Below are 27,972 nucleotides of genomic sequence, written 5' to 3'. Positions count from 1 at the left end.
TACAACTCCCAGGGGCCCAGGCGCCGGGGGCCTGGCAGGGCGGGGGCCTGAGGGGGAAGTAGGGGAGGCATCTGGAGAAGCTGGGACGCTGGAACCAGGGTGTAGTGAAGAACCGTGAGTGTTGAGAGGCAGAGAGGAAGGAAAAGACACCCTGAAGGCGGCGGCGAGCTGATTTGGGGAGGGGAAGCCCGAGAAGCGGAAGCTGGGGCGGAGCCTGGCGGGGTGCGCGGGTGGGCGGGCCCTGTGCGTCACGCGGCGTGGGCGTGACCGCAGGGGGTTGTCCGTCCGCGGCACGCACTGCAGTCGCAGCCGGCTCACGCCCGTTCCCGCGGTTGCAACCCGAGCCGCAGCCTTTGCGCCGCCTTCATCCCCTCAGCCACCCGCTGCGTGGTCGGTCCCTCCGGCACACGGCTCCAGCCGCGCCACAGCTGCCTTCTGAGCCCTCAGGCCTCCCCGGTTTTCTCGCCCGGCCCGACCCAGCCCGCGAAGATGGTGGATCGCGAGCAACTGGTGCAGAAAGCCCGGCTGGCCGAGCAGGCGGAGCGCTACGACGACATGGCCGCGGCCATGAAGAACGTGAGTTCCTCCTCCCCTCCCCCGCATCGCCCCAACCCCTTCGCAGACGCGTGGACGACCCGTGGATTAGTCGCCTGTGGCGACTGCAGGGCCTTTTCGCTCTCTAAGCGGACAGGGGAGGGTCCCGATAGCGAATGGGGATCCGGATTGTGACGCGGCCTCTCCCCGAGTGTCCCCCAGGGCCGACGGCGTTGCCTTCTAAACCCTCCCTGGGCTAGGGCTGGGGCGGGGTCTTGCGGGGCTGACCTCTGAAGTGGGGTCTCTGCCCCCCGCGTCTCCAGGGCTGCTGGGGGTCTTGCGCATCCTTTGTGCCCCACTTCCCCTCCTCCCAGCCTTGGCGTGGGGGCGGGGGACCGCATGGATGCGGTTCCTCTTTCTCTCCCTGGTGTCTGGGCGGCGCCTTTCGCATTCACTCAGCTTGTCTCCGGGTTTCCTAACATCTTCCCCTCTTCCTCCCTACCCCCCTCCCAATCTTCGCCGCTGCCTCTCCCGACAGATCCTGTAGAACCTCCCTAAGAAAAATGTGGGCTTCCCTGAAAACCTGGGCTCAGTGGTGCAGAATCGAAACCTTCCCCACGTTTTTCTTAACAAAAGGATCTTTCTCCATTTCCCAAAGCAAAGTCCTCGAGCTTTTAGGAAGGGGGGAACGTTTGTCTTGCTAGCGTTTTCACTGATCTCGACATGTCATTTCCATTTTTTCCTAATGTTTTGTATTGAAAACGGTAGGTATTGTCTTTAAAATAAAGGTTGTGAATTTATCTGACTGGTTCAATTTGTGACATGCTGTTTGTTTTTTAAATACAGGCACACATCTGTTGAAATTCCTATTAAGTTGAAAAAATATTCTCTCTAATCTGTTATTGCAAACAAAACGATGGTGGGAGGCAGTATCAAGTCATTCCAGAAGATTCTCCATTTGTCATATTGCAGAGAGCCTAGACTGGGTGGAGGCTGGGAGGAGTTATTTTAAATGGGAAAAAAAGTGTTTTTAAATTTTTTTTGTTTTGTTAGATACATCTAAGGCTTAAAAAACACACACACGCAAGCTAGCACATCCTCATGCTGATGAAAAGGGAATACTGATCTCTTAATTGTCTGCAGATTCCTGCCTGTATTGCACCATTTTGTCAGTAACTACATTTATCTAATGGGCTGCCAACGAGTTTGATATTAGAGGAGGAGAAAGGTATTGAGCATTACTAAGTGAAACATGGAAAATTAATCCAATTAACGATATAGGTCTCCCACTATCTTAATATTTAACTTCCTACCTTATGTAACAAAGATTTTAAAAATGCATCGTTAGTGTGAAATGGATTTAGATGTGTAGCTTGCATGTTAAATCTTTTTAACGAAACAGTATAGGTATTACAGATTACTGAATAACTTTACGAATTCACAAAAGATAAGCTGATGTCTTTATATTTAAGTCAGCTACATGAACAAAATTTTCTCTCATTAAGCAAGATAATTGGTTCTGTAAGTAGGAGGACCAATGAATTAATATAGTGCCACAGTTGCTATCCTAAAACATTTTAAAGCTCAAATGACAAAAGTTGCATTAATAGTTATAAATATTGGAAATATATTAAGTTCATGTTACTTAGACTTTTCTAATTTTTCCGTACTTCTAGTTTCACAGAAAAGCGAGTGACCTCGCACCTATATCCAAAGCAACCCAGTGATGTCACACAATGACACAGAGGCTGCAATGCACCTAAGGGCTGGTAGGGAGTATGCAAATGGCATTTGTCCAAGGTAATGCAGAAATTAGCAGATAAGCCAGGTGGAATTGAACACCATATTTCAGCAGATGAGGATTAGTGCAAAAAATAATTTCATTTACCCTTACACATGCAGGTCAGTGACCTCTAGATATGCCTATTCATTTTCCTATTTCTAGTTTTCTCATAAGGGTGTATAAGACATTTGTATTTTTAAAAAATATTTTATTGATTTTTTACAGAGAGGAAGGGGAAGGGATAGAGAGTTAGGAACATCGATCAGCTGCCTCCTGCACACCCCCCACCCAGGATGTGCCTGCAATCAAGGTACATGCCCCTGACCAAAACCAAACCTGGGACCTTCCAGTCCGTAGGCCAACGCTCTATCCACTGAGCCAAACCGGTCAGGGCAGACATTTGTATTTTTAAACATTCATCTCACCATTAAAATTGGACAGTGATGGAATAAAGATAGAAATTTTAAACAATACATTTTATGATCATAGTGCAGGAACGGGCTGTATACTTGGGTTTATTGCCTGTTATTAACTAGGCAGGTTTAAAAACCTTAACAAAATGTGACTTCCTACTCGATCATTTTCAGTAAACGTTAGGGAATATTCTTTTACAAAACACTAGGTTGGGATTGGAAAAGTTTTCTTTTGCTGTATTTATGCTTCTGCTCCTTGATGGAGTTGGAGGAAAAAACACGGTCAAATAAAGCAGACCTCTTTTCAAACCTGTTTACTGTGACTCTGATGAAGTAGGTTTACCTTGAACCTCATTTTCCTTATCTGTAAAATGGGTCAATACCTACTTGAAAAAGTTGTAAGGATTAAATAAATGCAGTAGGTGCTCAAAATGGAAACTTTATAAAACTTTGTGTTTGTTTGTTTTTTCTTATAAAAGTCATCTCATCATGGAGAATTTGGAAAGGACTGGAAGGTAAAAAGAAAATACTCAGTCCTACATGTTGGAGGGATGATTTATTTGCATTTAATGAAATTATTCTAGTAACACTGTTGGGATCTGTGCAGAGTGGTAGTTGTATGTAGATAACCAGGCTAGAAATAATATGCAGTATTTTGGAAAGGAGGAAAGAGGGAAATTTAGTCTTCTAAGACAAATGTGCAGTCTTACATTTAAGAAGACAATGAACACCTAGATGTTTCCTACTGATTAGACAATGCTGTCTTGTCCTTTGGATTTTAATGGCCTGGGAAGTTAATGTTCTAAGTAGGCTACTGGTATTTGCCTGGGGTGCTGTAGAGAAAAAGGTCTGGGCTACTAATTTTAAGTCACTGGGTTAAGCAGTTTAACTCCGGTGTGTGGGTGGGGCATTGGTGATAAGAGGCTACCTAGTTTTATTTTTATAAAAGTCTTCCTAGTAGAATTGATATACTTTAAAATTCTTGCTATCTGAAATACTCTTTTTCCTTATTAGCTCTTCCAGGAGGCTAGATCAATAGCCATTATCTCTAATGGAGTAATGACACCTCTGTGGACTCTTCAGAGGTGGACTTCTGCCAGCCATTATTCTAAGTCATGTGGTTTCAATTGTTCTCTTCTTGGGAGTGGAAAGAATACAGATAACAGTTTGCTTTTTATGTGTTATCCTTCACAATAACCGAAATGAATGTTAACTGCTTTTTGTAATTATTTAAAAATTATATTGAGATAACGATGTTGCTAAATGTACATCTTCATTAATCCTTTGGATTAACTGCTGACCCTGGGGGGGAGGGATTTCATCCCTTAATACTTATTTATTTATTACACCAAACTCTAAATTATTAAAAAAAAAGTGGAGAAAATGACCTTGCCTTTTTTTAAAAAAATTTTTATTGTTTAAAGTGTTACATATGTCTCCTTTTCCCCCATTGACCTTGCTTTTATTGAGGTAAAAGTCACATAACAAACTAACCATTTTCTTTTCAAATTTTTTTATTCATTGATTTTTTTAGAGAGAGGGGAGACCAGGGGTGGGCCGGGGGCTCTAACTAACTGAACACTCTTGCCAGGGCACACATTAAAACTTTCAAGTGTACAATTCAGTAGCATTTAGTATATTCACAATGTTGTATAACCATCTCTAGTTGAAAAAAATGAGAAAATGATATCTTTAAAAGTGATGATGGTCTGGCTGTCGCTGGCTGGATTTCAAGACCTGACTGGTCCAGGAATGTGTCAGTAGTGAAGTACTCACAACAGCAAAGCCAGTGGTAATCAGTATCCCTTTGTCTTTGTTTTCTAACGTTTGAACCTTTTCATTTACAAAAGTTAGAGCTTAAAAACTTACCCAAATAAGTAAGAAAAATTTACCTGAAATCAGAGCAAACTATTAACTATTTGGAGATCATGGAAATTTTGCTGGTGGTTGTTATGTATCATTTTCCACCCCATGGGTGACTTTGTTATAGACCATTTCCCTGTTGTGTGGTAGCAGCCCCCTAATGAACCTATGCATTACTGAGAATGGTGAGCCATTCAAACATGGGATTCTTAACTGACGGGATTCCCATAAATAAGATGTTAAATACAGTGGCTGGGTGATTCTAAACCTGCCAGAAGCTTCTTCTCATCATATCACTTAGCCCTAACCCTTTTATTTGGCAGTGCATTTTTCTGTATTTCTACCAGATTTCAAGGGATGTGAAAGAAAAGCAAAGACTGTATGTTTAATAGTCAAGGGCGGGGTGGGGGGGGAGAATTACACATAAACCACTATTTTTTGTCTTATTTTTTAAACTCTTTTTTAGTGCTTGACCAGATATTTGAAACTATAATTATGGGGGGCTATATTTATTGTCTTTCTAGTCTACCAGTACCAGCTGCCTTATGTATGGCCTTTCCTCTCATAATCATTTTTCTGTTGTCTTCCCCAAATTCCACTTTAGGTATCAGCTATCACTTTGGTTCACTATCAAACCATATCATCTTACTTTAAATTTGCACTTGTAGATATCCTTGAAATTTTAATGTTACTAATTTATGAATTTGAATAGTTAAGTTACATGAAAAGTAATCAACAAAAATTCCCCAAAAACTTTAATTTTAAGATAAATGGCTAAATAACTGGTTTGGTCCCATGGTTTTGCAGAAACAATAAAAATTGTAAATCTTAAAGCGTTTGCATGAGTTTCTCGCCCTTCCTTTTAAAACAGTGGCTCTCAACTGTTCTCACCCCACAGGTTGAGAACCACTAGCAGGGTCGCCTAAGACCATCGGAAAACACAGATATTTACATTACGATTCATAACAGTAGCAAAATTGCAGTTACGAAGTAGCAACGAAAATAATTTTATGGTTGGGGGTCACCACAACATGAGGAACTGTATTAAAGGGTCCCGGCATTAGAAAGGTTGAGAGCCACTGTTTTAAAAGAACTGCCCAGCGGGTGTGGCTCAGATGGTTGAACAACATCCCATGCACCAAGAGGTTGCCAGTTCTATTGCAGTCAGGGCACATGCCCAGGTTTTGGGCTTGATCCCCAGTAGGGGGCGTGCATTAGGCAGCCGATCCATGTTTCTATCTCTTTTTCCCTCTACCTCTCTCTAAAATCAATAAATACATCTTTTAAAAAAAATAAAAGAACTGCTTAAATCGAAACTAAATTTTCATCAGCATTTCACTTGTAAGGAAGGATGTGTACCACAGCGGTAGATTTTTCTTCACCTTGAGTGGAATACTCTTAACGTGCCACAAAGCTTTAGTTGGGTTGTGAACAGGTAAATAGAAATGAGTGTTCTTACATAGATTTAAAAAAATTTTTTAATCTTTATTGAAAGTATTACATATGTCCCTTTTTTTCCCCATTGCCCTCTACCACCCCCTTCCCTCCAAGCCTTCACCACCCTATTGTCTGTGTCTATGGGTTATGCGTATACGCATATGAATTCATTGGTTGATTTCCCCCCCCCACCCTCCCCTATTACATAGATATTAAAAATTTATTTTTCAATTACAGCTTACATTTAATATTTTATGTTAGTTTTAGGTATACAGCATAGTGGTTGGCAAACTGCAGCTCGCGAGCCACATGCAGCTCTTTGGCCCCTTGAGTGTGGCTCTTCCACAAAATACCACGTGCGGGCGCGCACATACAGTGGGATTGAAACTTCGTGGCCCCTGCACAGAAGTTGGTTTTTGGCTCTCCAAAGAAATTTCATTCGTTGTACTGTTGATATTTGGCTCTGTTGACTAATGAGTTTGCCGACCACTGGGTTAGACAGTCATATACTTAACAGAGTGTTCCCCCAACACTTCTAGTACCCACCTGGCACCATATATAGTTATTACAATATTGACTATATTTTCTATGCTGTATTTTACATCATGACATACATTGATTTTTAACATGACATTTAAAATAAACTCTTCCGTCTTATTTTCTTTGGAATACCATATTTTTTGGAGAGATCTAAAGCCAGACTTAGTGAGTAGGGCCCAGGTGTAGTGTCCTTAATAATTCTGTTACTATAACAGGGTATCAGAGCTGGGAATATGACAGTGACAGCAATGGGCAGCTGAATATGTAATGACAGTAGTAGCTCAAGAGGAATCCCGTATCTACCCTCCCCCGCAGCTGAGTGAAGAGCAGCTGCAGTGGTATAGAGAAGTGAGAGAAGGCTAAGAGGTAACAAGAGGAAGGCTTTTATGCCTCCATTCCCTCTCCCACCCAGGTTTGCTTTGGAAGATCATTGAAATTTCTTTAGCTTTCTGGAAGGAATTATGGCATCATATTTAAATAGCCTCCATCTAGGAAACAAAGTTGCCTATGGTGCCAGTACTTTAAAATGCAGAAATAAGCTTAAATTTTTATTTATTTTTTACTGAATTGTTTCACTTCAGTACCATTCATTTCAGTATAATGCTCTTTTTGTAGCAGTTTAACATGAAATAGTGAATGAGTATGTCTTTGTAGTGGAGGTCCAGCATGAATAGTAGCTAGGCATACGATCCCATACTCCCTGCAGTACACTTTTTTTTTTTTAAAATATATTTTATTGATATTTCACAGAGAGGAAGGGAGAGGGATAGAGAGCTAGAAACATCGATGAGAGAGAAACATCGATCAGCTGCCTCCTGCACACCTCCCACTGAGGATGTGCCCGCAACCAAGGTACATGCCCTTGACCGGAATCGAACCCGGGACCTTTCAGTCCGCAGGCCGACGCTCTATCCACTGAGCCAAACCGGTTTTGGCCCCTGCAGTACACTTTTACATTAGGCCTGCCTGGTATGGGTACACTATGGGAATGGTTGTTATTTCCAAATCATACTCCAGTTTTCACATATGAACTACATCTGGTCTTTTCTAACTACATTTGTGTAGTAGAAATAAAAACTTTAAAGTTTAGACACTAGAATTTTTTTCTTCTAGGCTGAAAATGACCCAATCCAGAAGGGCAAGGAGAACTAACAGTATAGAAGAGGAACAGTAGTAAAGAGCATTCTGAGGCAAGCAAAGCAAGTGAGCAGGGAAGGACTATTCTAGAATATCTTGAATTTTGGGATGCTGTGATTTTTCTAAGAGCCTGGTTTTTGGAAGGCTGTCATCAATGGGACTGACTACTGATGATTAAAATGTCTGGCTTTTTAGGATGCTAGAAATTTTTTTAGGGAAAAGACAAGTATTATCACCATAATAATTCCCCAAGGACAGATATTGCCATCATGTCTTTTTCTACAGGTTTAGGCTTGCTTTTATACATTGTCTTTTTCCCTTAAGATTTCAAGGATATTTTCTTCTATCATTAGTATTTTCAGTGGCTGAATAATCCTATGGATGTGTCATAATTTAGTTATTTTTTGTTTAACATTTAGGCTGTTTCCAAATTTATAAATAAAACTTCCATGGCCTTCAGTCCCCAAGCCGACACTCCATCCACTGAGTCAAACTGGCTAGGGCTATTTTGTTCTTTAGATTCCACATATAAGTGGAATGAAGGGTCCCAGGTTCGATTTCAGACAAGGACATGTACCTTGGTTACAGGCTCCCGGCCCTGGTCGGGGGCATGCGTGAGGCAACCAATATATGTGTCTTACATCGGTGTTTCTCTCTGTCTCTCCCTCTCCCTTCCACTGTCTCTAAAAATCAATGGAAAAAATATCCTCAGGTGAGGATAAAAAAAATAATAATAATAAGTGAACTAAAAAATAGAAAAAAACTTCGATGAATAACTTTGTGGCTAAAGCTTCCAAACAGTTTAGATATTAGGACAGAGACACAAAAGAATTGCTGAAAGAATAGCTAAGAATAATTTTTAAGGATCTTTAAACCATCACTAGTACTAGATTTGATCTCTTAAAAGTTTTGAAAAATGTAATTGTTGGAGTAGGTATTATACACACATGGTTCAAAATTCAAGGATGCCCTACCACTCTATCAATAGAAATAAAAGGTTCAAATGGGGGAAAGCTTGACTGCTAGCTTATTTGTGGCAAGTCTTCTTTTTTCTGCTTTCTGGTGGTTAGAATGATTGCCTTAAAAAACAACAACTAATATGGAGCCCTGGGTAGTGTGGCTCAGTTGGTTGGAGCATCTAGTACATCAGTCAGGGCACATGCCCAGGTTTTAGGTTCAATCCCTGGTTAGGGTGTGTGCAGGAGGCAACTGATTGATCTCTTCCCCCCACCCCCATCAATTTTAAGGAAAAAAAAAACTAATGTAGAAACGTTAAAGTATAGAGTATATACAAAATAAAGGTGAATTGGTATAATATGCCTTCATATAACCAGGTTCATTATTTGTCAGCCCATTGGCCAATACTGTACCTACATACTTTCCTAACTCTTCCAGCCCATTTGGGATTTACCATCTTGGAACATGGCTTTTTATCAAACTAAAATTACTCCTATTTGCCACAAATGCTCCAATTACCAGCAAGATTTCTACATTCAAATTTGGCAACTGAAAAGTATAGTTTCTTGCTTGAAGCATTAATCCAGATGGCAGATAATTTAATTTTTCCTTGATTTTTAAGATGAGTGCTTCCTTAAGTTGACATCCAAGTGCTTCTTGCCCTCAGCTTTTACTCTCAGGAGGGGTTGGTTGAAAGGCTGGGTGGGTCACTAACAGGCAGAGGAAAGATGATGGGTGTCTGTCGGTTAAAAGAAGAGTTCTGTAATTACATTAGTATGTTCTTTCCTGTTTACTGCCTTTTGTCTTTTTTTACAGTTAGAATTAATTTTATTGGAAGTTAATGGTTAGATCGACAGTTTGGGAGACTTCATTATAATCCCCCCCCCCTTTTTTTTTTAAATATATTTTATTGATATTTTACAGAGAGGGATAGAGAGCTAGAAACATCGATCAGCTGCCTCCTGCACACCTCCCACCGGGGATGTGCCCGCAACCAATGTACATGCCCTTGACCGGAATCGAACCTGGGACCCTTCAGTCCGCAGGCCGACGCTCTATCCACTGAGACAAACCGGTTTTGGCCCCCTTTTTATTTTTTTTAAAGACAATGAAGGTAGATTCTTTTGTTCTAGCTTTTAATCTAATCTGATAGACGGGCTAAAATACAATTGATTTGTTGAAGACAATGTGAATAAACATTTTGTTTTTGTTTGGCTTTGTTGCTTACTAAGCATTTTTTAAAGAGAATAAAGTTCTCTTTTTTTTAAGTCCTCACCTGAGGATATGTTTATTGATTTTAGAGGAAGAGGAAGTGGGGGCAGGTGGAGAGAGAAACATCAGCTGCTTTTTGGGGATTGAACCCAAAATCTAGGTATGTGCCCTGACTGGGAATCTAACCCTTTTTGGTATATGTACGACACTCCTTCCAACTGAGCCACACCCGTCTGGGGTACTTGCCAAGCATTAAAAAAAAATCATTTTGCCTTAATGTCAGTATACTACTGAGGGAATGTGTATATAGATAATGTATAGTAAGTATGCATACTAGCTGAGGTTTGAATTCAGAAGTATGGAGCTGACCAATGTAATGATATCATTAATTTAGGTGAGTATACTGCCATTTTATTTGAAGTTCCTGTAGGTAAACTTTAGATTTTTGGAACTTCATCCATCTATTGAGGAAGGAAACTTTATAGTAATGGATTGAATTTTAAAACTTGCATGAAATATATTTCTTTTGATGATAATACTTATTTAGAACTACATCTAGCATATAGATTCTCAAAAATAATGGATTATAACTAGTTTTTATTTTGACTATATGGGGAAAAGTTAAAGTTACTAATACATAGAGTAAGCAGTAATTAGTTCTGTGTGAGAATTTTTTAGAAGGCGTTAGGAAATAAGTGTAGTATTTGAAGAATATGTAGAAAATTTTCCATTATGAGTTCTGGAGGTATGTTTTTTAGGTGGCCAGAAAAGCATGAGAGCAGTATGAGGAAGAGCAAATATGACCTGGTTCTGGATATTAATGGATTGGAGTAGGGTTTTTCTTCCTTGGCACTATTGAGGTTTGGACCAGGTTATTCTTTGCTCTTTTAGGGGGCTGTCCTAGGATGTTCATCAGTATCCCTAGCTTCTGCTTAATAGATAATATCTCAATAGAGCTGTTTTTTAAAAATTGCTACACTATAGCATAGTTCATACAGCACTTTCTCACATACCAGCTTGTTTAATTGCTCCCCCCCCCCCCCAAAAGAAAAGATCTGTGATAGGGCTAGCAATTATAATATTATAGTGTGTTTGTTGAATTCTGAAAATAGCTGAAGTTTGAATTCCTGTATTCTGAATAGCAGATGGAAGGGTACTGAAAAATGAACATATTTTGAGGAAGTGTCAGGGTGGTGAGAGGAATTGTATCCAGATCATAGAAAAAATAAGTAGAGAAGATCCATGGACATGAAGACTCTCTTTACCTGTTTAAAGAATTGATTTTGGCCTTAAGAGATAAAATTATTAAGTCTAGCGAATGGCAGTTGTAGGGAGATTAATTTTAGCATGAAGTACTTCTGAAGGTGAATTTAGGCTGAGTTCTCACAGAAGTTGTGTAGATAGGCAGGGAAACCTTCATTTAGTAGGGTTTGTAAGAGGAAAAAAGAGCACTAGATTGGTATGTGTATAGATTGTTTGTATTTTGGGAAGTAAGTTATCTTACTATACTGTATCTCCCTCCTTGACTTTTTTCCCCATAGTGGTGGGATTGAATGCAAAATATCCATGCTAAGAATTGTAAGGTTCTCCTGGCCAGGTAGCTCAGTTGATTAGAGCTGTGTCCCAATTAGTCAAGGTTGTGGGTTACAAGAAGCAACCAATGAATGTGTAAATAAGTGGGGCAACAAATGGATATTTTTCTCTCTCTTCCCCTTCATCTCTCTAAAAAACATAAAAATTTTTTAAAAAGAAAGAAATATATAAGGTTCTTATCCCTTTTCAAGTTTGTTAATTCCTGAGTAATAAACATAAACTTTTTTTGTTCTTGTTTTGGGACTTGAGGGTATTGAGAAAGATTAACCTACATCAGACTACAGAGGAATTTATTTGAAGTCAGAAGAGGAGGATTAAATATAAGAGCTAGAGGTCTGTGCTCTATAACAGTGAGTTTTCTTTGGGTAAGCCCACATATTATGAAGCATGAAGTATTTGGAATTCTGCAGTTATCAAACAAATGAGCTAATATTTAATTGCTGGTATGTGTGGAAAATGTTACAATAAGATTTTATTTTTATAGCTTTATTGAAATATAATTCACACACCATACAATTCACCCATTTAAAGTGTATATATAATTCGATGGTTTTCAGTATATTCATAGTTGTATAGCCATCATTACTACCTAATTCCAGAACATTTTCATTACCCCAAAAAGAAATTCTGTACCCAGTGCAGTCACTTCCCATTCCCAACACTCCCCCAAAAAGGTCCCAACTCTAAGCAATCACTAATCTATTATTTGTTTCTATAGATGTGCCTATTCAGGACATTGCATACAACTGGAATCATGTAACAAATATGTGGTCTTTGGTGGCTGGCTTCCTTCACTTAGCATAAACATGTATTAGTACTTCATTCCTGTATGCCTGAATACTATTCCATCCTATATAATAATCCTATATAATAAAAGGGTAATATGCAAATAGACCAAACGGCTGAACAACTGAACAACCAATCAAAGCATAATATGCTAATGATATTCTAAGGCTGCTCAACCACTTGCTATGAAGTACACTGACCACCAGGGGGCAGACAGTTGACCATTCGCTATGACATGTACTGACCACCAGGGGCAGATGCTCCAACCAGTAGGTTAGCTTGCTGCTGGGGTTTGGCTGATCGGGACTGAGCGAGATGGGCTAGACATGCCCTGGAGCCCTCCTGTGGTCCCTCTCCAGCAGGATCGTGCACCAGTGGGGTCCCTCAGCCTGGCCTGCACCCTCTTGTAATCTGGGACCCCTCGGGATGTCGGAGAGCCGGTTTCAGTCTAATCCCGCAGGCCACTCCCTTTGGGAGGGCGCCAGATGCAGGGCTCATGGCTGGCAAGCGCTGCTATGGCAGCGCAAGCCTCTCCCAATCGAAGCCTCTCCCGATAGGACTGATTGGGTATGAGCCTGCAGAAGGCAAAGTGGGGCCTGGATGAGCAGGAGCTGCAGGTGGTGTTGGACTGCGGGCTTTGCCTGATCCCTGCAGGCCACCTAGAGGGACTATACACGTGCACGAATTTGTGCACCAGGCCTCTAGTTGTATGGATAATGTGGCATTTTGTTTTTCTACTCGGTTGACATTTGGATTGCTTCTACTTTTTGGTTGTTGCTGCTGTGAACATTCATGTACAAATTTTTGTGTGGACATTATGTTTTCATTTCTCTTGCGTATATCTAGGAGTAGAATTGCTGAGTCATGTGGTAACTCAATATTTTGAGGAATATTGTGCTTCATTTCTTAAGCTGGAGAAATAGACATGTGTGGATCACATGCAGTATTGTATCTTTAAGGACTAGGACTGTACAGAATAGTATTTTTAAAAAGCTTCCCCTCCTTGGTTCAGAACAAGTATAGTGGAGAGCTTGTGGGATTTTGAGCCATTGGATTTGGGTTCCATTCTTTGACTCTTAATTTTCTTAACTTTAAAATGGAAATAACAATACTTAATCATAAAGGCTATCTGGGGGGCCGAAGGGGAGTTACAGTTTTGGTGAAGAACCCATTTTGATACTACAAAAGTTATTTAGAAAAATATAGAATAGTTGGGTACAAGTGATATTTGGAAACTGTAAAATTATATATGTAGGAAATAAACTGGAAAAATGTTAGAATTAGTAATTAGTTCAATGAAAACAGGGTTAAAGTCTGTAGTATATATTTTACTATTAGCCCTAATCTGTATAAAGATATAATGAAAGATTTTTATACAACTGAAATAAGTTTTTAAAAAAATATTCTTGATGGGAGGTTGGGTGGTGAGCTCAAAGCAACGGTTGAGGGTTTGAGTTAGTTTACATCAATAAACTTTTGTTTATAAAACGACTGGCTTTATTTTTTTTTGTTTAAAGTCTTGGTTTTCAAAATTAGTTTTAAACTTTAATTGTAGATATAATTAAGAGGGCAAATTATGGAGAGGGTTTGTTTGAATAGGAACTACTGGTAACAAGTCAAAGTTCAACCTTCTCTACCTTGACTGCTTCCCCCCGACCCCAGTATATTTTTATTGATTTCATAGAAGGAAGCAGGAGAAAGGGATAGAAACATCAAAGATGAAAAAGAATTATTGATCGGCTGCCTCCTGCACGCTCCCTACTGGCAATTGAGCCCACAACCCCGGCATGTGTCCTGACAGGGAATCAAACCATGACCTGTTTCATAGGTCAATGCTTGACCACGGAGCCACACCAGCCAGACAACCATTTTTAAATTATTGGTTGGTCTTAAATTCTTTTCAGGAGGTCTTTATGTAATAGAAATTAGCCCTTTTCCTGTGATGTGTTGCAATGTTCACATTATCAGAGACTCCACATGGGTGGAAGAGCACAGGATTTGAAGGTAGAGGGTCCTGGTGCTGCTGTGTGTTAATGGTGTGATCTTGGGGAAAAAATACTTCATTTCTCTGTATCACATATAATGTCCCACTATAGGGTAGTTGTGAAAAGATCATAGGATTTGGTGGTGTCAGAAAAACTCAGGTGCTCAGCCAGCTTTTCTCTCATCTCAGACCTTGGGTGTGGCCCTGAATATGCCATGGAAGTTTCATGACTCTTCTAGAATGTCCCTCTTCCTGGAATGTTTTTCCCTTCTGTAATTTTTATCCAGGGTGACGGCTGCTGGTTTTTAAAAACACAGCTAAAGTTGTTACTTCTAATTAAAATATTCCCTAAGCTTTCCAGGAATAGTTTTGCTACCTTAAGAATACCTCTGTGACTGATATTCTAACGTGAATAAGCTTGTGTTTCCTCCTTGGGGAGTTTTGCATCTTTAACACAATGTGGTGCAGTGTGACACACATGCAGGATGCTCAATGAATGCTTGATAATTATCTGCTAAGGAGTAGCTTTTAAGTATCTTTTCCTTGCCATCAGACCTTATGGGACATGTTATATCAAGTTTTCTAGAATAATTATGTGTTGGAGGTCCCCAAGACTATCCCCCTAGATTTAATGATTTGCTAGGACTCAGCATAGTCTCACTGGTGACTATGGTTTATTACAGTGGAAAGATACAAAGCTATATTGGCACAGGGAAAAAATGCCTAGGGTGAAGATCAGAGTAAATCAGGCGCAAGCTTTCAAGGGTTTTCAGAGTCACACAGGAAGGACATATGTCTGAAATGTATAATGAGGAAACATTTTTGTTGTTGTTAATCCTTACCTTAGGGTATTTTTTCCATTGATTTTTCAGAGAGAGATGAGAGAGACACATTGATTGGTTGCTTTCCACACATTCCCCAAGCAGGGCTGTGGATCGAACCTTCAACCCAGGTACATACCCTTGATCGGGAATTGAACCCACGACCCTTTGGTGCACGAGGATAGAGCCTGAAACCCGGGTATGTGCCCTGACTGGGAATCAAACCGTGACCTCGTTCATAGGTCGATGCTCAACCCCTGAGCCACAGAGGCTGGGCCCAAGGAAACTCTTGAGACTCAGTGCCCAACAGTTGTATTGGGGCTGGTCACATAGGCATTCTCTGCCCATCACATAGCAAAATTTGAGACTCCTAGAAGGAAAACAGGTGTTTAAAGTAAATCACATTATTTGCACTGTTTAGGGACAGTGAGCCATTCTTATCAGGAATTGTGGGAACTCTTCTAAAATCCAAGTTCTCAGATGCCAGCCAAAGGTCAGTTTTGCAAGTAGACCTTTCTAAAGATAGCAGTCTTGGGCCTATCTTGTTTACTCTTTCCTGCACAGAAAAGTTTAAGGTATTTTACTCAGATATGACTTAGTAGACAGGTCATCTTCAGACTACATGGTTAATTGTATTCAAGCAGAACAGAGTCACATTTATTTACAATGGTTATTTCACTGCCCACACAGTATATAGACACCATGTTCATTACATACACACTGATGCCCATCTTGTACCATGTCATCTTATTTATTCTGTTTTTAGTGTAGGGTGTCCATATGTAGTAATCACTGCATTTACCTTTTTCATGGCTTCTTGGCCCTTTCCATAATCTCAAGGGTTGTTAATCTTAAGAGTTCTCTCCTCAATTCTTAGGGAAGAACAGGTGACACTAATGAACTAATCTAATTCCTTAGTTCTGGGATTTGGGGAGTTATATTTCTTAAACTGTTGGTGAGAATAACAGATTTCTCTAGCCTTTTTACTCATAGCTCTTTTTTTAAAAAAAGATTTTTTATTGATTTTAGAGAGGAAGGGAGAGGGAAAGGAAGTGGGGGAGAGAAACATCAGTGATGAGAGAGGATCATTGATAGACTGCCCCCCTGCACACTGGAGACTGAGCCTTCAACCCAGGCATGTGCCCTAATGGGGAATCGAACTGGGATCTCCTGGTTCATAGGTCAATGCTCAACCACTGAGCTACATGGGCCGGGCTACTCATAGCTCTTTATCTTCAACTCACTAAAAGAAATTTGAACTTTAGCTACTATTGTAAGATTTGAGAAGAGAGGAACCTCAATTTTGTTTTTAAGCAGAACATGCAATGCTGTAGCATACAAGCTTTCCACATTTTCCAACACCCATGACAATAAATTTGGGGGACCATATTTGTAAATGCTGCATTCTTACAAACAATTCAGTGACTGTTTTGAAAAACATTACTTCCCTTCCCAAATGATGCATATCTCATGTCTTCCCACATCGAATAGTTTTTGGACACTGGGAATTTTTTTGTCCTTTTAAAAAATTACTAGTATCTTTTGATAGTTAAAAGTGGTATAGTTGTGACCTTTATTTTAATGTAAAAGTCATTCTCATACAAGTCATTTTGAACTTAAGGATTTTTCAAAATTCTGACAAGGTTTTTAGAGAAACCCTGCTTTCCTTTGAACAGACTTTTTAGAGTTAAAGGCTGTTCCCTCTAATTTAGTTTCTCAGTGGCAGAGAACATCTGAGTATGTTCCAAATGTGGTTGAGTTACTGTATCTAAAGGTGATATTGTTATTTCATAATCTCCATGTTCCAGTTTGAGGCAACTAGATAAACTTTACATGTGCACAAATTGCTACCTTTGGATTCTGCAACCAAACTTTCTTTTCAGTGTGAGAGCTAATGGTATATAGCATACTGCTGACGTAATTTGAGCTTTAAATAGTTGCTAGCTCTTGAAATAAGGATAGCATGATTTAGGGGAAAGGCCAGGACTCTGTCTCAATGGCCTTAGGACCTCTGGCTCCTCCTTGCATGGAAGACATTTATCAGGTTGCACTAGAGACAGTTAGTTAGTCTTCTGTAGCTGCACACTCAGTGAATATTAGGCTAGAGTCCTGTGATATGTTGGCCCAAGGCCTACAGAGGCCTTGGCTTGTTTGAAAGCCAGTCTGGGGAATTTTTCTAGATATATGATACTAAAGTTTATGGAAATAAAGTGGTGTAAGGTAGATAAGGAAGTTTCAGCTTAGAATAGAGCACAGGATAAAAAGGAGAAGAGATACTTGATATAGGAAGATAAATTTGGAGATTAAGAAATTTAGAGGCTTCCTAGGTGAGAACTAAAATGAAGGAAAATTATTCAAGTTATTCTCTAAAGTAATTGCTCACATCTCTATAGCACTTGACTGTGTCAAGAGTAGTTTATATCTTCCATCTGATACACCTTTACAATAACCTTATGAAAGAGGCAGAGGCCTCTGTTTTACAGATAAGCAGACTGAGGCCCAGTAAGATGACATATCTTGCTCCCAAGGTCACTTAGTAAATGGTGAGACTGGGAAAACCCCAGTCTTCCTAGAACATATATATCAGAAATCAACAGGAATGGCAATGGCCTGAGGCTAAGAATAGTGTCTCCAAAGCCTAGAATATATAAAGAATTGGATGTGAGATGATAAGCCTCCTTATTCAGGAGAAGTGGTATTTCTACAAGGGGATGTGGTAGGGGATCAGAAAGCACCTCTGTCCTGGTTTCCTTCTTATTTGAAGTCCAGTATACCAAACCCAAGCTCCCACTCTGTGGTCTGTAGCACTTAGGTCATGTCTGGTAGAGGTCCTGGTGTTCTCCAGCATTATAATGGAGAATTAGTAATGCATAGTAAGAGGTTAACATAAAAACTGATCAGTTTAGTAAATATTTGTATATTACTTGCTGGATATTGTGAAAATTAGCAAAGCATGATCAATTCATTTAAAGAATGAATTGCAATAAACTAATAAAAGTGATTTGGTTTACATTTTGATTTAATTATTTTTGAGAGATACAATTTAAAAAATTTTTAAATATGTTTTTATTTATTTCAGGGAGAGAAAGAGAAGGATAGAAACAACATCAATGATGAGAATCATTGATTGACTGCCTCCTGCATGCCCCCTACTGGGGATCATCAAGCCTGCAACTTGGGCATGTGCCCTGACAGGGAATCAAACTGTGACTTCCTGGTTCATGTGTCGGCACTCAACCACTGAGCCACACCAACTGGGCCTGAGAGATACTATTTAAATTATGCAGCAAATTTCAATAAGCTTAGGCCTTCCCCACTCCACCCCCTTTATAAAAGTGTAAATGATTCATTCATAGAAAACAAGTCTCTTGGCATCCCAGCAACCTCCCTCCCCTCCATAGTTTAAAGATCTTTTTGGATTATATCCACCTACCCATCACATCTGTAACTAATATGTTATTATAGAAATGCTATCGTTGAGCTACACAGGAAACAGTGAGTCCTCTAGAGAGTAGCCAGTTTTAACGGGTTGGAAGGAGAGATGGGGAAGATTTCATAGGGGACATTAGTATAAACTTGGTTCTTGATAATTGTGTAAGTATTTTCCAGAAGGAACACTGGGAAATAGTCTAGGCAGGGGCAGAAGTATGAAGTGTTTTGCAATTAATGTTACAGCTGGAGCACAAGCACATGAGAGGGTCAGGCAAGGGAACCGCCTAATCTGCTGTAAAACTTAGGAAATAGTGAATGATCTGGGTTTCTTGATGTTGTGATTGACTTAGTATACACCAGTTTAGATACGATAGTTAACTGGACAAATAAAAATGTAACCTCAGAATAGGAATAAAAAGTAAGACTTCTATCCCTGCAAAATTTTCTGTTTCATATGGTTGTCAGACACTTGCTACTCTGTATGGATGGCCCTGATGTCACAGAAATCAAATTATATAAATTAAATGTAGTGTTAGTGATTTGATTTAATTTCTTTATTATACTAGTTTCAAGTGTAAAACATAATGGTTAGATGTTTCTGTAACTTATGAAATTATCCAAAGTTAATAAATCTAGTACCCATCTGACACCATACATAGTTATTATAATGTTATTGATTATATTACCTATGCTGTTCTTTACATCCTCATGAGTATTTTGTAACTGCCAGTTGGTGCTTCTTAATCCCATCATCTTTTCCAGCCAGCCCTTTAATCCCCCTTCCATCTGACAACCATGTAGTTATTTCTACTTTATTATTCATAATTTTTTTCTCTTTTTCTTCTTAAAGAAGTCTTAAACATTTCTTGTAAGACTGTTTTGGTGGTGATGAACTCCTTCAGCTTTTTCTTGTCTTGGAAGCTCTTTATCTCTCCTTTGATTCTAAATGATAGCCTTGCTGGGTAGAGTAATCTTGGTTGTAGGTCCTTGGTTGCCATTACTTTGAATATTTCTGCCCAATCCTGTCTGATCTGCAGTTTCTGTTGAGAAATCAGCTGACAATCTTATGGGAGCTCCCTTGCACATAACTATCTGCTTTTCTTCTGGTACTTGTAAGAGTTTCTTGTTGTCTTTGACCTTTGGTATTTTAATTATGATGTGTCTTGTGTGGGCTTCTTTGGGTTCACTTGTTTGGGACTCTGTACTTTCTGGTCTTATTTGTATATTTCCTTCACCAGGTTAGGGAAGATTTCCTGTCATTATTTCTGCAAATAGGTTTATAATCCCTTGCTCTCTCTTCTTCTGGTACCTGATTAATGTGGATTTTGTTACTTTTTCTTTTAACATATTTTTATTGATTTCAGAGAGGAAGGGGAAAGGAGAGAGAGATAGAAACATCAGTGATGAGAAAGAATCATCGATCGGCTGCCTCCTGCATGCCCCCGACTGGGGATTGAGTCCACAACCTGGGCATGTGCCCTTGACTGGAATCAAGCCCAGGACCCCTCAATCCACAGGTCGACGCTCTATCTATCCACTGAGCCAAACCAGCTAGGGCAGATTTTGTTACTCTTGATGTTGTTCCATAGGCCCCTTAAACTATCCTCATTTTTATTTTTATTTTTTAAATTTCTGACTGGTTCTTTTTAATGGTTTCTATCTCTTTGTGTAAGTTTTCATGGAGTTTATCTATTCTCCTAAGTTCCTTGAGCTTCCTTATAACCAGTGTTTTGAACTGGTAGATTGCTTGCCTCTGTTTCATTTAGTTATTTTTCTGGCGTTTTGTTCTCTTTCAAAGTATTAGGTAGATCTGCTACATCTCATAGTCTTGGTGGGGTGGCCTTATGTAGTAAGTGTCCTGTGAGACCCAGTCTCCCTGTTCACCTGAGCTGGGTGCCCCAGGGGTGTCCCTTATGTAGGTTGTATGTATTCTATTGTAGTTGAGCCTTGATTGCAATTGGCAGGTTGGTGGGATTGACCCTCAGGCTAACTGGCTGTGAGGAGTGGCCATGACTATAACAAGCAAGCTGTTTTATAAAAACTGACCCTACAGAGTGGATTTCGATTTGGCAGGGCTCTGGTGCCTGCCAAGTTCACCCTTTGGGTGTGTCATTTGTGGAGCTAATTGGGTGGTTCTCTGATATGGTCTGAAGCCAGCCAGGCATGTTGGTTCTGGGAGAGGCTCTTGTATTGGCCAAATTCAGCTACTGCCTATGCCTGGCCTAGAGCTACCTGGTAGGAGCTACAGAATGATCTGTGGTTGGTAGCTTGGAGGTACCTGGAAGAGAGGCTAGGCTATGCTGCCACTAGAGCCAGGCGCCACTCATCAGGGGATACAGGGTATGCTGAGGCCAACTACTGCTTATTTGAAGTTTATAGACCTTTGAGAGGTTTTCTTTAAAATCCTCACCCAAGGAAGGAGGAAGGGTGGGGCGGGGGGGGGGGGGGCCGGAGAGAGAGAGAGAGAGAGAGATACATTGATGTGAGAAACATTGATTGGTTGCCTTCTGCACGTGCCCCAACCAGCGATTGAACCTGCAACCCAGGCATGCACCCTGACTGGGCATCGAACTGGCAACGCTTTGGTGCACAGAATGATGTTCAACCAACTGAGCCCCACTCCAGCCGGGTGACCTTTGAGAGATTTTAGGACAGTCCAAAGCTTGAGCCAGGTCCAGTAGGAACAATCTGTGAAAGAGGCTTGGGCTAGTGTATGGGTTGTGTGGGGTGAGGTCTCAAATAATCAACAGGGTGAGGCCAGCAAGTGATATTAGCTAGTTGGATGGAGACAGATTTGGTGCCCACCTGGAAGGGCTCAGCAAAAGAACAGTGGCACCTGCCAGCATTTTGTCCGGGCCAGAGCTGCTCTTCCATCCCGTACCCTAAAGCCAGAGAATTCAGTTCTTTTCCATATGTTCTCGTGCTTTTGAGCTGCTGCCCCAGCACTGGAGCTCAGAACGAGGGAGTGTGTTAGCGAGTAAGTCCATGCCAGACCTTTTAAGAGGAACCTCTGGGACTCCAGTAGCCCTTCATCTCACCATCTCACCCCAACTGAGTCCCCACTGATTTTTACAGCCACAGATTATGGGGCTGGGACCCCTTGCTCCTCAGGGAGACCTCTGCAGTCAAGATATCCCTCTGGATTCTTTTTTAATTTTATTTACTTATTTACATATTTTTTAGAGAGTGAAAGAAACAGATAAAGAAACATCAATGTGAGAGAGACACATCTATTGGTTGCCTCCCACGTGTGCCCTGAAGAGATTGAGCCTGTAACCGAAGTATGTGCCTTTGACCAGAAATGAACACAGGATCATTTAGTCCATGGTCCGACTCTCTATGCACTGAGCCTAACCGGCTAGGGCTCCCTCTGGATTCTTAACTGCCACAATATAGGTTGTAATTTTGATGTGGTCATGGGAGGAGGTGAGCACTGCATTCATTTACTCTGCCATCCTGACCAGAGTTCTCAGTGTGCTATTGCTTTAGTTTTCTCAAGGCAATTAGTCTTTGGGATGATGAGGACCCTTTAGAAATGCCCATATTGAAAGAAGCATTAATTCCTATTGGCCAGCTCAGTTCAAAAGTACTTTGTTGACCTCTCCACTGTTTTGTATTGCTAATTGTATTCAGTCAAACACTATAACAAATATGTGTCCCCCAAGTTGCTAAAATCTCAGTCCCATGTCCCCAATTTTGACTAACTTTCTGAGGTTTATAATTCATAAGATCTTAACACAAGAGCAGAAAAGCATCCTTCTTTCTCAAAAGTCTGCTTGAAGTTGACTCTATATTCTCAACCAATACTCAAAATATTCTCACCCAGAAGTTTAGCAGACAGGGGATATTAGAAGGAAGCTGTCATTCTGTTCTTAAGAGAACAGAATGGTATATAAGAGGTATATAAACCACCTATATTAGAATTCCCTAGGATTGGTGTGTATGTAATGGTACGTGAAAGAACTGTTGACCTTTTGCAATTTAGATAAAAATTTGATTTGTCATCTAATAGCTAGACTTGACAGTTTCTTTATGGAACAGCTATGTGATAAGTATGTGTCCTTTTATAGGTGTGAAGCAGGGATTCAGACACTATTGACCCAGTTGCAATTTTTTTTTTTTTTTTTTTTTTTTTTTTTTTACTATTGCTCTTTCCACCTCCATCTCCCTTCCATACACACACACAACCTGATAACTTCTCTGTCTATTAATCTTTTTAATCATCTGATGGATGTTTATGTTTTAGCTGTATATAGTTATGATTAACCCAACTGACATCATCTGTACCATAACAACTCTTTATTCTTTTCCTCTTAATAGGTGACAGAGCTGAATGAGCCACTATCCAATGAAGAACGAAATCTTCTTTCTGTGGCCTACAAGAATGTAGTTGGGGCACGCCGTTCTTCCTGGAGGGTCATTAGTAGCATTGAGCAGAAGACTTCTGCAGATGGTAATGAGAAGAAGATAGAGATGGTCCGTGCTTATCGTGAAAAAATAGAGAAGGAGTTGGAAGCGGTATGTCAGGATGTGCTGAGCCTGCTAGATAACTACCTGATCAAGAATTGCAGTGAGACCCAGTATGAGAGCAAAGTGTTTTACCTGAAGATGAAAGGGGACTATTACCGCTACTTGGCTGAAGTAGCCACTGGAGAGAAAAGGGCAACTGTTGTGGAGTCATCTGAGAAGGCCTATAGCGAAGCCCATGAGATCAGCAAGGAGCACATGCAGCCTACTCACCCCATTAGATTAGGCCTGGCTCTTAACTACTCCGTTTTCTACTATGAGATCCAGAATGCCCCAGAGCAAGCATGCCACTTGGCCAAGACCGCCTTCGACGATGCCATTGCTGAGCTCGACACTCTCAATGAGGACTCCTATAAGGACTCCACTCTCATCATGCAGCTCCTTCGTGACAACCTAACGCTCTGGACAAGCGATCAGCAAGACGACGATGGTGGAGAAGGCAACAATTAAGGCCCCTCAGGTGGACTGGCAGCGCACGCTGATGCTACTACTGCAGTCTTTATTTTTTTCCCATGAGTTTGGGGGTCGGGTGGGGGAGGGAAAGGGAGGGGTGACCTTCCTAGGGAGAAACCCACGACCTGTCCTGTCTTTGATTGCCTCTTTGACATTTTTGCCAAAATACCACTAGTGGAAAGTCAGGCTAGCTGTGCTGGTATTGGAATAGCAGCCTCACACCGGCATATGGACTGTTCTGTAGATTAATGCAAGTGGAGCTGTCTGTCTTTAATTTAACTTATTGCTAGATAATAGGATTTTAAAATGAAAAGAAAACTTCAGTGGAATGGCCCTCATTCAGTAAGTTCTGTGGTTCCAGTAAGGATTTTTATGTACATATGCTCTTGTCTTAAGTTTTGGGTACTTTCTATCTCATCTGTTTTAGCTGTGCATTTTTTTCAGGGTGTACTCTACCAGACATGGAATAGTTTAAATCCCAAACTGACAGACTTGGAACATAAGGTATATTTATCCTTATGGTTTTTAGGCCTTGCTAGTTTTCTGAAGTCTCTGATTAGATGACAGTATTAACACTAAATTGCAGTTTACAGTATTTCTACATTACAGCCATATGTAACATCAAGCCATTGACTGTGTATTTTTCTTTGCTAGTTATTTTGGCTTTACATCCTTATTCAGCCATATCCAGGTTGGTTATCTCCTAGGCCAAAGGCTTGCCTGAGAAGCATCAAAGCTACTTTAGGTATTGGTTAATAGGTGCTTGGCAGGTGGCTGTGGGATTTTTATCTTTCTTTACTCTTAAGTCCACCACAAAAGTTATTAATCACTTTAATAGAAATGTTAAACACCACAAAAAATAGAGAAAATTCAGGTCTGTATGTCATTTATTGCATTGATATTTTCAGAGAAATCCTGATTTGTAAGCTGCCACAGCTCCTTCCTCAGGGATTACGCTGCCATTTCGCTCTCGCTTGAGTCTTCCCCACTGTACCTTATGCTGATGCCACTCAGTTGGGTTGAAAAGCTGTGGGTTGTAGAAGCTGGGTGGTCATTTTGAGAAACTTTGTGGTGCAGTGTGTGAAAATTCAGGTGCTAGAAGCTTACTGGTAGGAAAATCCAAAAGGAAGAGCTATCTTCATAAACATTCTGTCCGGTTCCAGAAGCCTTGTAAGTGTGTCAGTTTTTCCTCCCTGAAAACACTTTCCCCCCAATCAGTTGTTACAGGAAAACAAACTAAAATCATTATCAGATAATAAATACTAAACTCCTATTTGACCAAAACTTTTTCTATATATTTTTTTCTCTTTAACAAAAACATGGAAATCAGATTCATTTCTTGTGTAATCAGTGCATGTTTTAGAATTGAAGGAAACCATATTGCTATCTTCACAAATTTGTTTTCATTTAGCCTTAGGTCCTCCATTCTCATTTTGGATAAACCTGTCTGAAAATATGATCTGTTGCATGTGTGTTCAGCCTTTTTTATAAGATCAGTAACTGTGAATTCCCAAGATAGGTCATGACACCAGACTTGTTTTCTTTAGGCAAGGAGAGGTATCAGTAATGATTGAGGAAAACTGACACTTGCTTTTGCTAATACCAAAATTAAGCCTACAATTATGAAATGAATACTTTTAACAGAATCCAGGTGACAGTGAAGATTGAATGGTGATGATACTCTGTAACATTGCACAGTTTATCCAGCATGACTTTCCTTAGACGGTCCCCTTCCTATGCTAGAGTGAAAGTCCCAATTAACTGAACCCTACTAGAAGAACTAATAGAAGAAAGTTTTACAGCTCTTTTGCCATTACAGAGCTCTAAAGTCAATGCCATGGAAGGGAAAAGATTTGAGGGGGGAGGGTAGGTGGGGCTTTCCTTAATTTATCTTCATGTCCAGTGAGCAGTGTTGTGTCCTTGTAGCATTTGGAAATGATTTACTGGAATTACAAAACCTATATATTTTTTTAAAATTTCAGCTTTGGCTGTGGCTGCTTTTTAGTATAATGCAAGATAAAATCATACCTGAGGGCTAAAAATGAAGAGGAAATGGGAGACTTGATATTTAAGCAGCTTGAATGGTTTCTTTTCTTTTCTTTATTTTTAAAGAAATGCACTTGCCTATGATATTGTCTCTCCAGTGAAATGATTATTCCTCCATTACTCTATTGATACAATATTGTGCATGCTAGTGTTGTATTTCTATAAAGTAGCTTGAAATTTATTAACTTATACTGTAGGTGTTATGTATTCCTATGACAAAAAATTAAGTCTTCAAATTTTTTAAAGTTTTTTTAATTTAAGTTTTCCTTTTGGGGGTAAAGTTTGCTCTACCAAATAGTGATTGTAACAATTTGATCTGTTTTGGATGTTGCTATAGTGACATGCAGTTATATATTTTGTTTTTAAGTGGGGGGGGGGGTGCAAAAGAAACACCAGTGTTAGCTTAATCTTAATGTCTGGTGTTTGTCATGGTGAAATTATAACTATTACAGTGTAGGAGAACAATGAATATGTTCTCTGAATGAGCCTTTGTGCTTTTTGTCATGTTATGCAGTGAACTATTTTTAAGGTCTAATCAGTGATTATTTTTCCAACTCCGTGTTTCTCTAAGAATTATTTCACACACGGACCGTTCTTAGCAGTTTTCCTCAGTGATGGAATATCATGAATGTGAGTCATTATGTAGCTGTTGTACATTGAGCAAATAAACTTACAGATCTGACGTCAGTGCTACATAGTTTCTAATTATTTAATGAGTTTAAAGTTTCCTTTGCTTTTCAAGGTTTGATTGGAGTTGGTGTCATCTCTCCCCACTCAAAGAATGAGGTTGGATTGGGGGGAAGCGCTTATCCAGGAATCATACCCGGGTTTACTGACTTTGAAAAATCATTGCACCTTTGGGCCTTCATTGTTTCTCCTACAAAAAGAGTGCTTTCAACTAGATCTTTGAAGGTGGCATACAATTTGTGAGAAGTGCAAAGACCTTCCTGATTACGGCTCCTCTTGATGTTAGGGCAAATGACTAAACTTCTGAGCCTTGGTTGGTGGGGGTTAGGGGTGAGTGTAAGTCTAAAACTGTTGGGTAATGTGCCTGGTTCAGTATCTTTCAATTAGGTGCCCAGTATTGTTGGATATCTCATTATGTGTTTGATGAGGTGGTTCTTTGTACTTACAAATGTTTATAAATATACTAGAGGCCCGGTGCATGAAATTTGTGCACTGGGGGAGGGGGGGCGTCCCTCAGCCTGGCCTGCGCCCCCTCACAGTCTGGGACCCTCGGGGGATGTCTGACAGACATCTTAGCACTGCTGCAACTGCCGCTGCGCTCGCCTTGTGCTCACCAGCTGTGAGCCTGGCTCAGCCACGCTCCCCCTGTGGGTCAGTGCATATCATAGCAACTGGTCAATTTGCATATTAGCCTTTTATTATGTAAGAGGATTGTTTTGGACTTTTTAGTCCTTCTGAAGTGGTCAGCAGCCATAGTTAGCTTGCTGTTGCTGATGGCAGCTGTCAGAATGTGTCCACCACCTGCACTGTATCCCTGGTGTATGGGGTGTTCTGCCTTGACCAGTTACAAAGAGGGTTGTGTCTACAGGAAGGAATGCCAGGGCAAAGGCTTTCCTCCTCCATCAACTTGGGCATGTTCCAGCAAAGGAAAGGAAGAAGGCGTAAGAAGCACTGGTTCACACAGTGGAAAAAGATAGCTTTTTAATTTTTTGAGAAATTGTAATTCCTATTTTAGGAATAACACTGTGTGCCCAGGTTTTTGCCTATGTAGTCATGAATTCTCCTATGAATTCATCACTCAAAATCATCCTGAGAGTGCCACTGCAAGTATAGCTGTGGAAATAGACATGACCAATATGCCTAAGGTCCCTCAACTTGCTGATAAGTCCACATTGGAGCCCCACCCAATCTTTGGCCCTCCTGAGCTTTGCCAGGCTATTTCTGCTCAGCTAGGAGACTCAAACTGAGCAGCTGCCAACATTCAGCCACACTGAGAGTTTTTGTTTGTCTTAATTTTATTGATTTCAGAGAGGAAGGGAGAGAGAGAAACATCAATGATGAGAGAATCATTGATCGGCTGCCTCCTGCTCGCCCCACACTGGGAATCAAGCCCACAACCCAGGCATGTGCCCTGACCAGAATCAAACTGTGACCTCCTGGTTCATAGGTCAACACTCAACCACTGAGCCACATTGGTCGGCCTGAGAGCTTTTAATATGGGAGTTACTGTGGGTAGAGAGATGAAGCGACATCTTGCTAACAGGAAAGTACAGATATGGGTGAGATCAGCAGAGTCAAGCTTATTGAAAATAACACTCTCTCCAAGGCTAGTCAGAAAGAAGGGTTAACTCCCGAAAGTTGCTGTTTTTATACCCTTGTTCCTTCCATGTAACTTCCCATTATGAGTACCTGGAATTTGACAGAGGACTTGAGCAAACACTTAAATCTCTCGCGATAAAATGTTTGTTGCGTTTCTATCCAGTTTTA

At 40.4% G+C, this 27,972-nt stretch overlaps 1 protein-coding gene across 1 annotated transcript; it reads left to right on the top strand.

The window, feature by feature from the left end:
* Positions 1-64: 64 nt before the first annotated feature.
* On the top strand, positions 65-26,205 carry YWHAG (tyrosine 3-monooxygenase/tryptophan 5-monooxygenase activation protein gamma). The gene is made up of 2 exons (XM_080679451.1): positions 65-576; positions 22,813-26,205. The coding sequence occupies exons 1-2, from the start codon at positions 490-492 to the stop codon at positions 23,467-23,469; spliced, it is 744 nt and encodes a 247-aa protein (XP_080535577.1). The 5' UTR covers positions 65-489; the 3' UTR covers positions 23,470-26,205.
* The last annotated feature ends 1,767 nt before the right edge of the window (positions 26,206-27,972 follow it).

Source organism: Plecotus auritus, assembly GCF_963455305.1.
Source record: "Plecotus auritus genome assembly, chromosome: 7".
NCBI lineage: Eukaryota > Metazoa > Chordata > Mammalia > Chiroptera > Vespertilionidae > Plecotus > Plecotus auritus.
The sequence above is the reverse complement of the archived record's forward strand: the minus strand, read 5'-3'. Positions and strand labels throughout refer to the sequence as shown.

What these genes read in the sequence shown, in the direction of transcription:
- YWHAG (XM_080679451.1), top strand. Translation starts at nt 490, where the DNA reads ATGGTGGATCGCGAGCAACTGGTGCAGAAAGCCCGGCTGGCCGAGCAG. An exon ending in TGGCCGCGGCCATGAAGAAC is followed by an intron (nt 577 to 22,812) that starts GTGAGTTCCTCC and finishes TCCTCTTAATAG; the next exon opens with GTGACAGAGCTGAATGAGCC.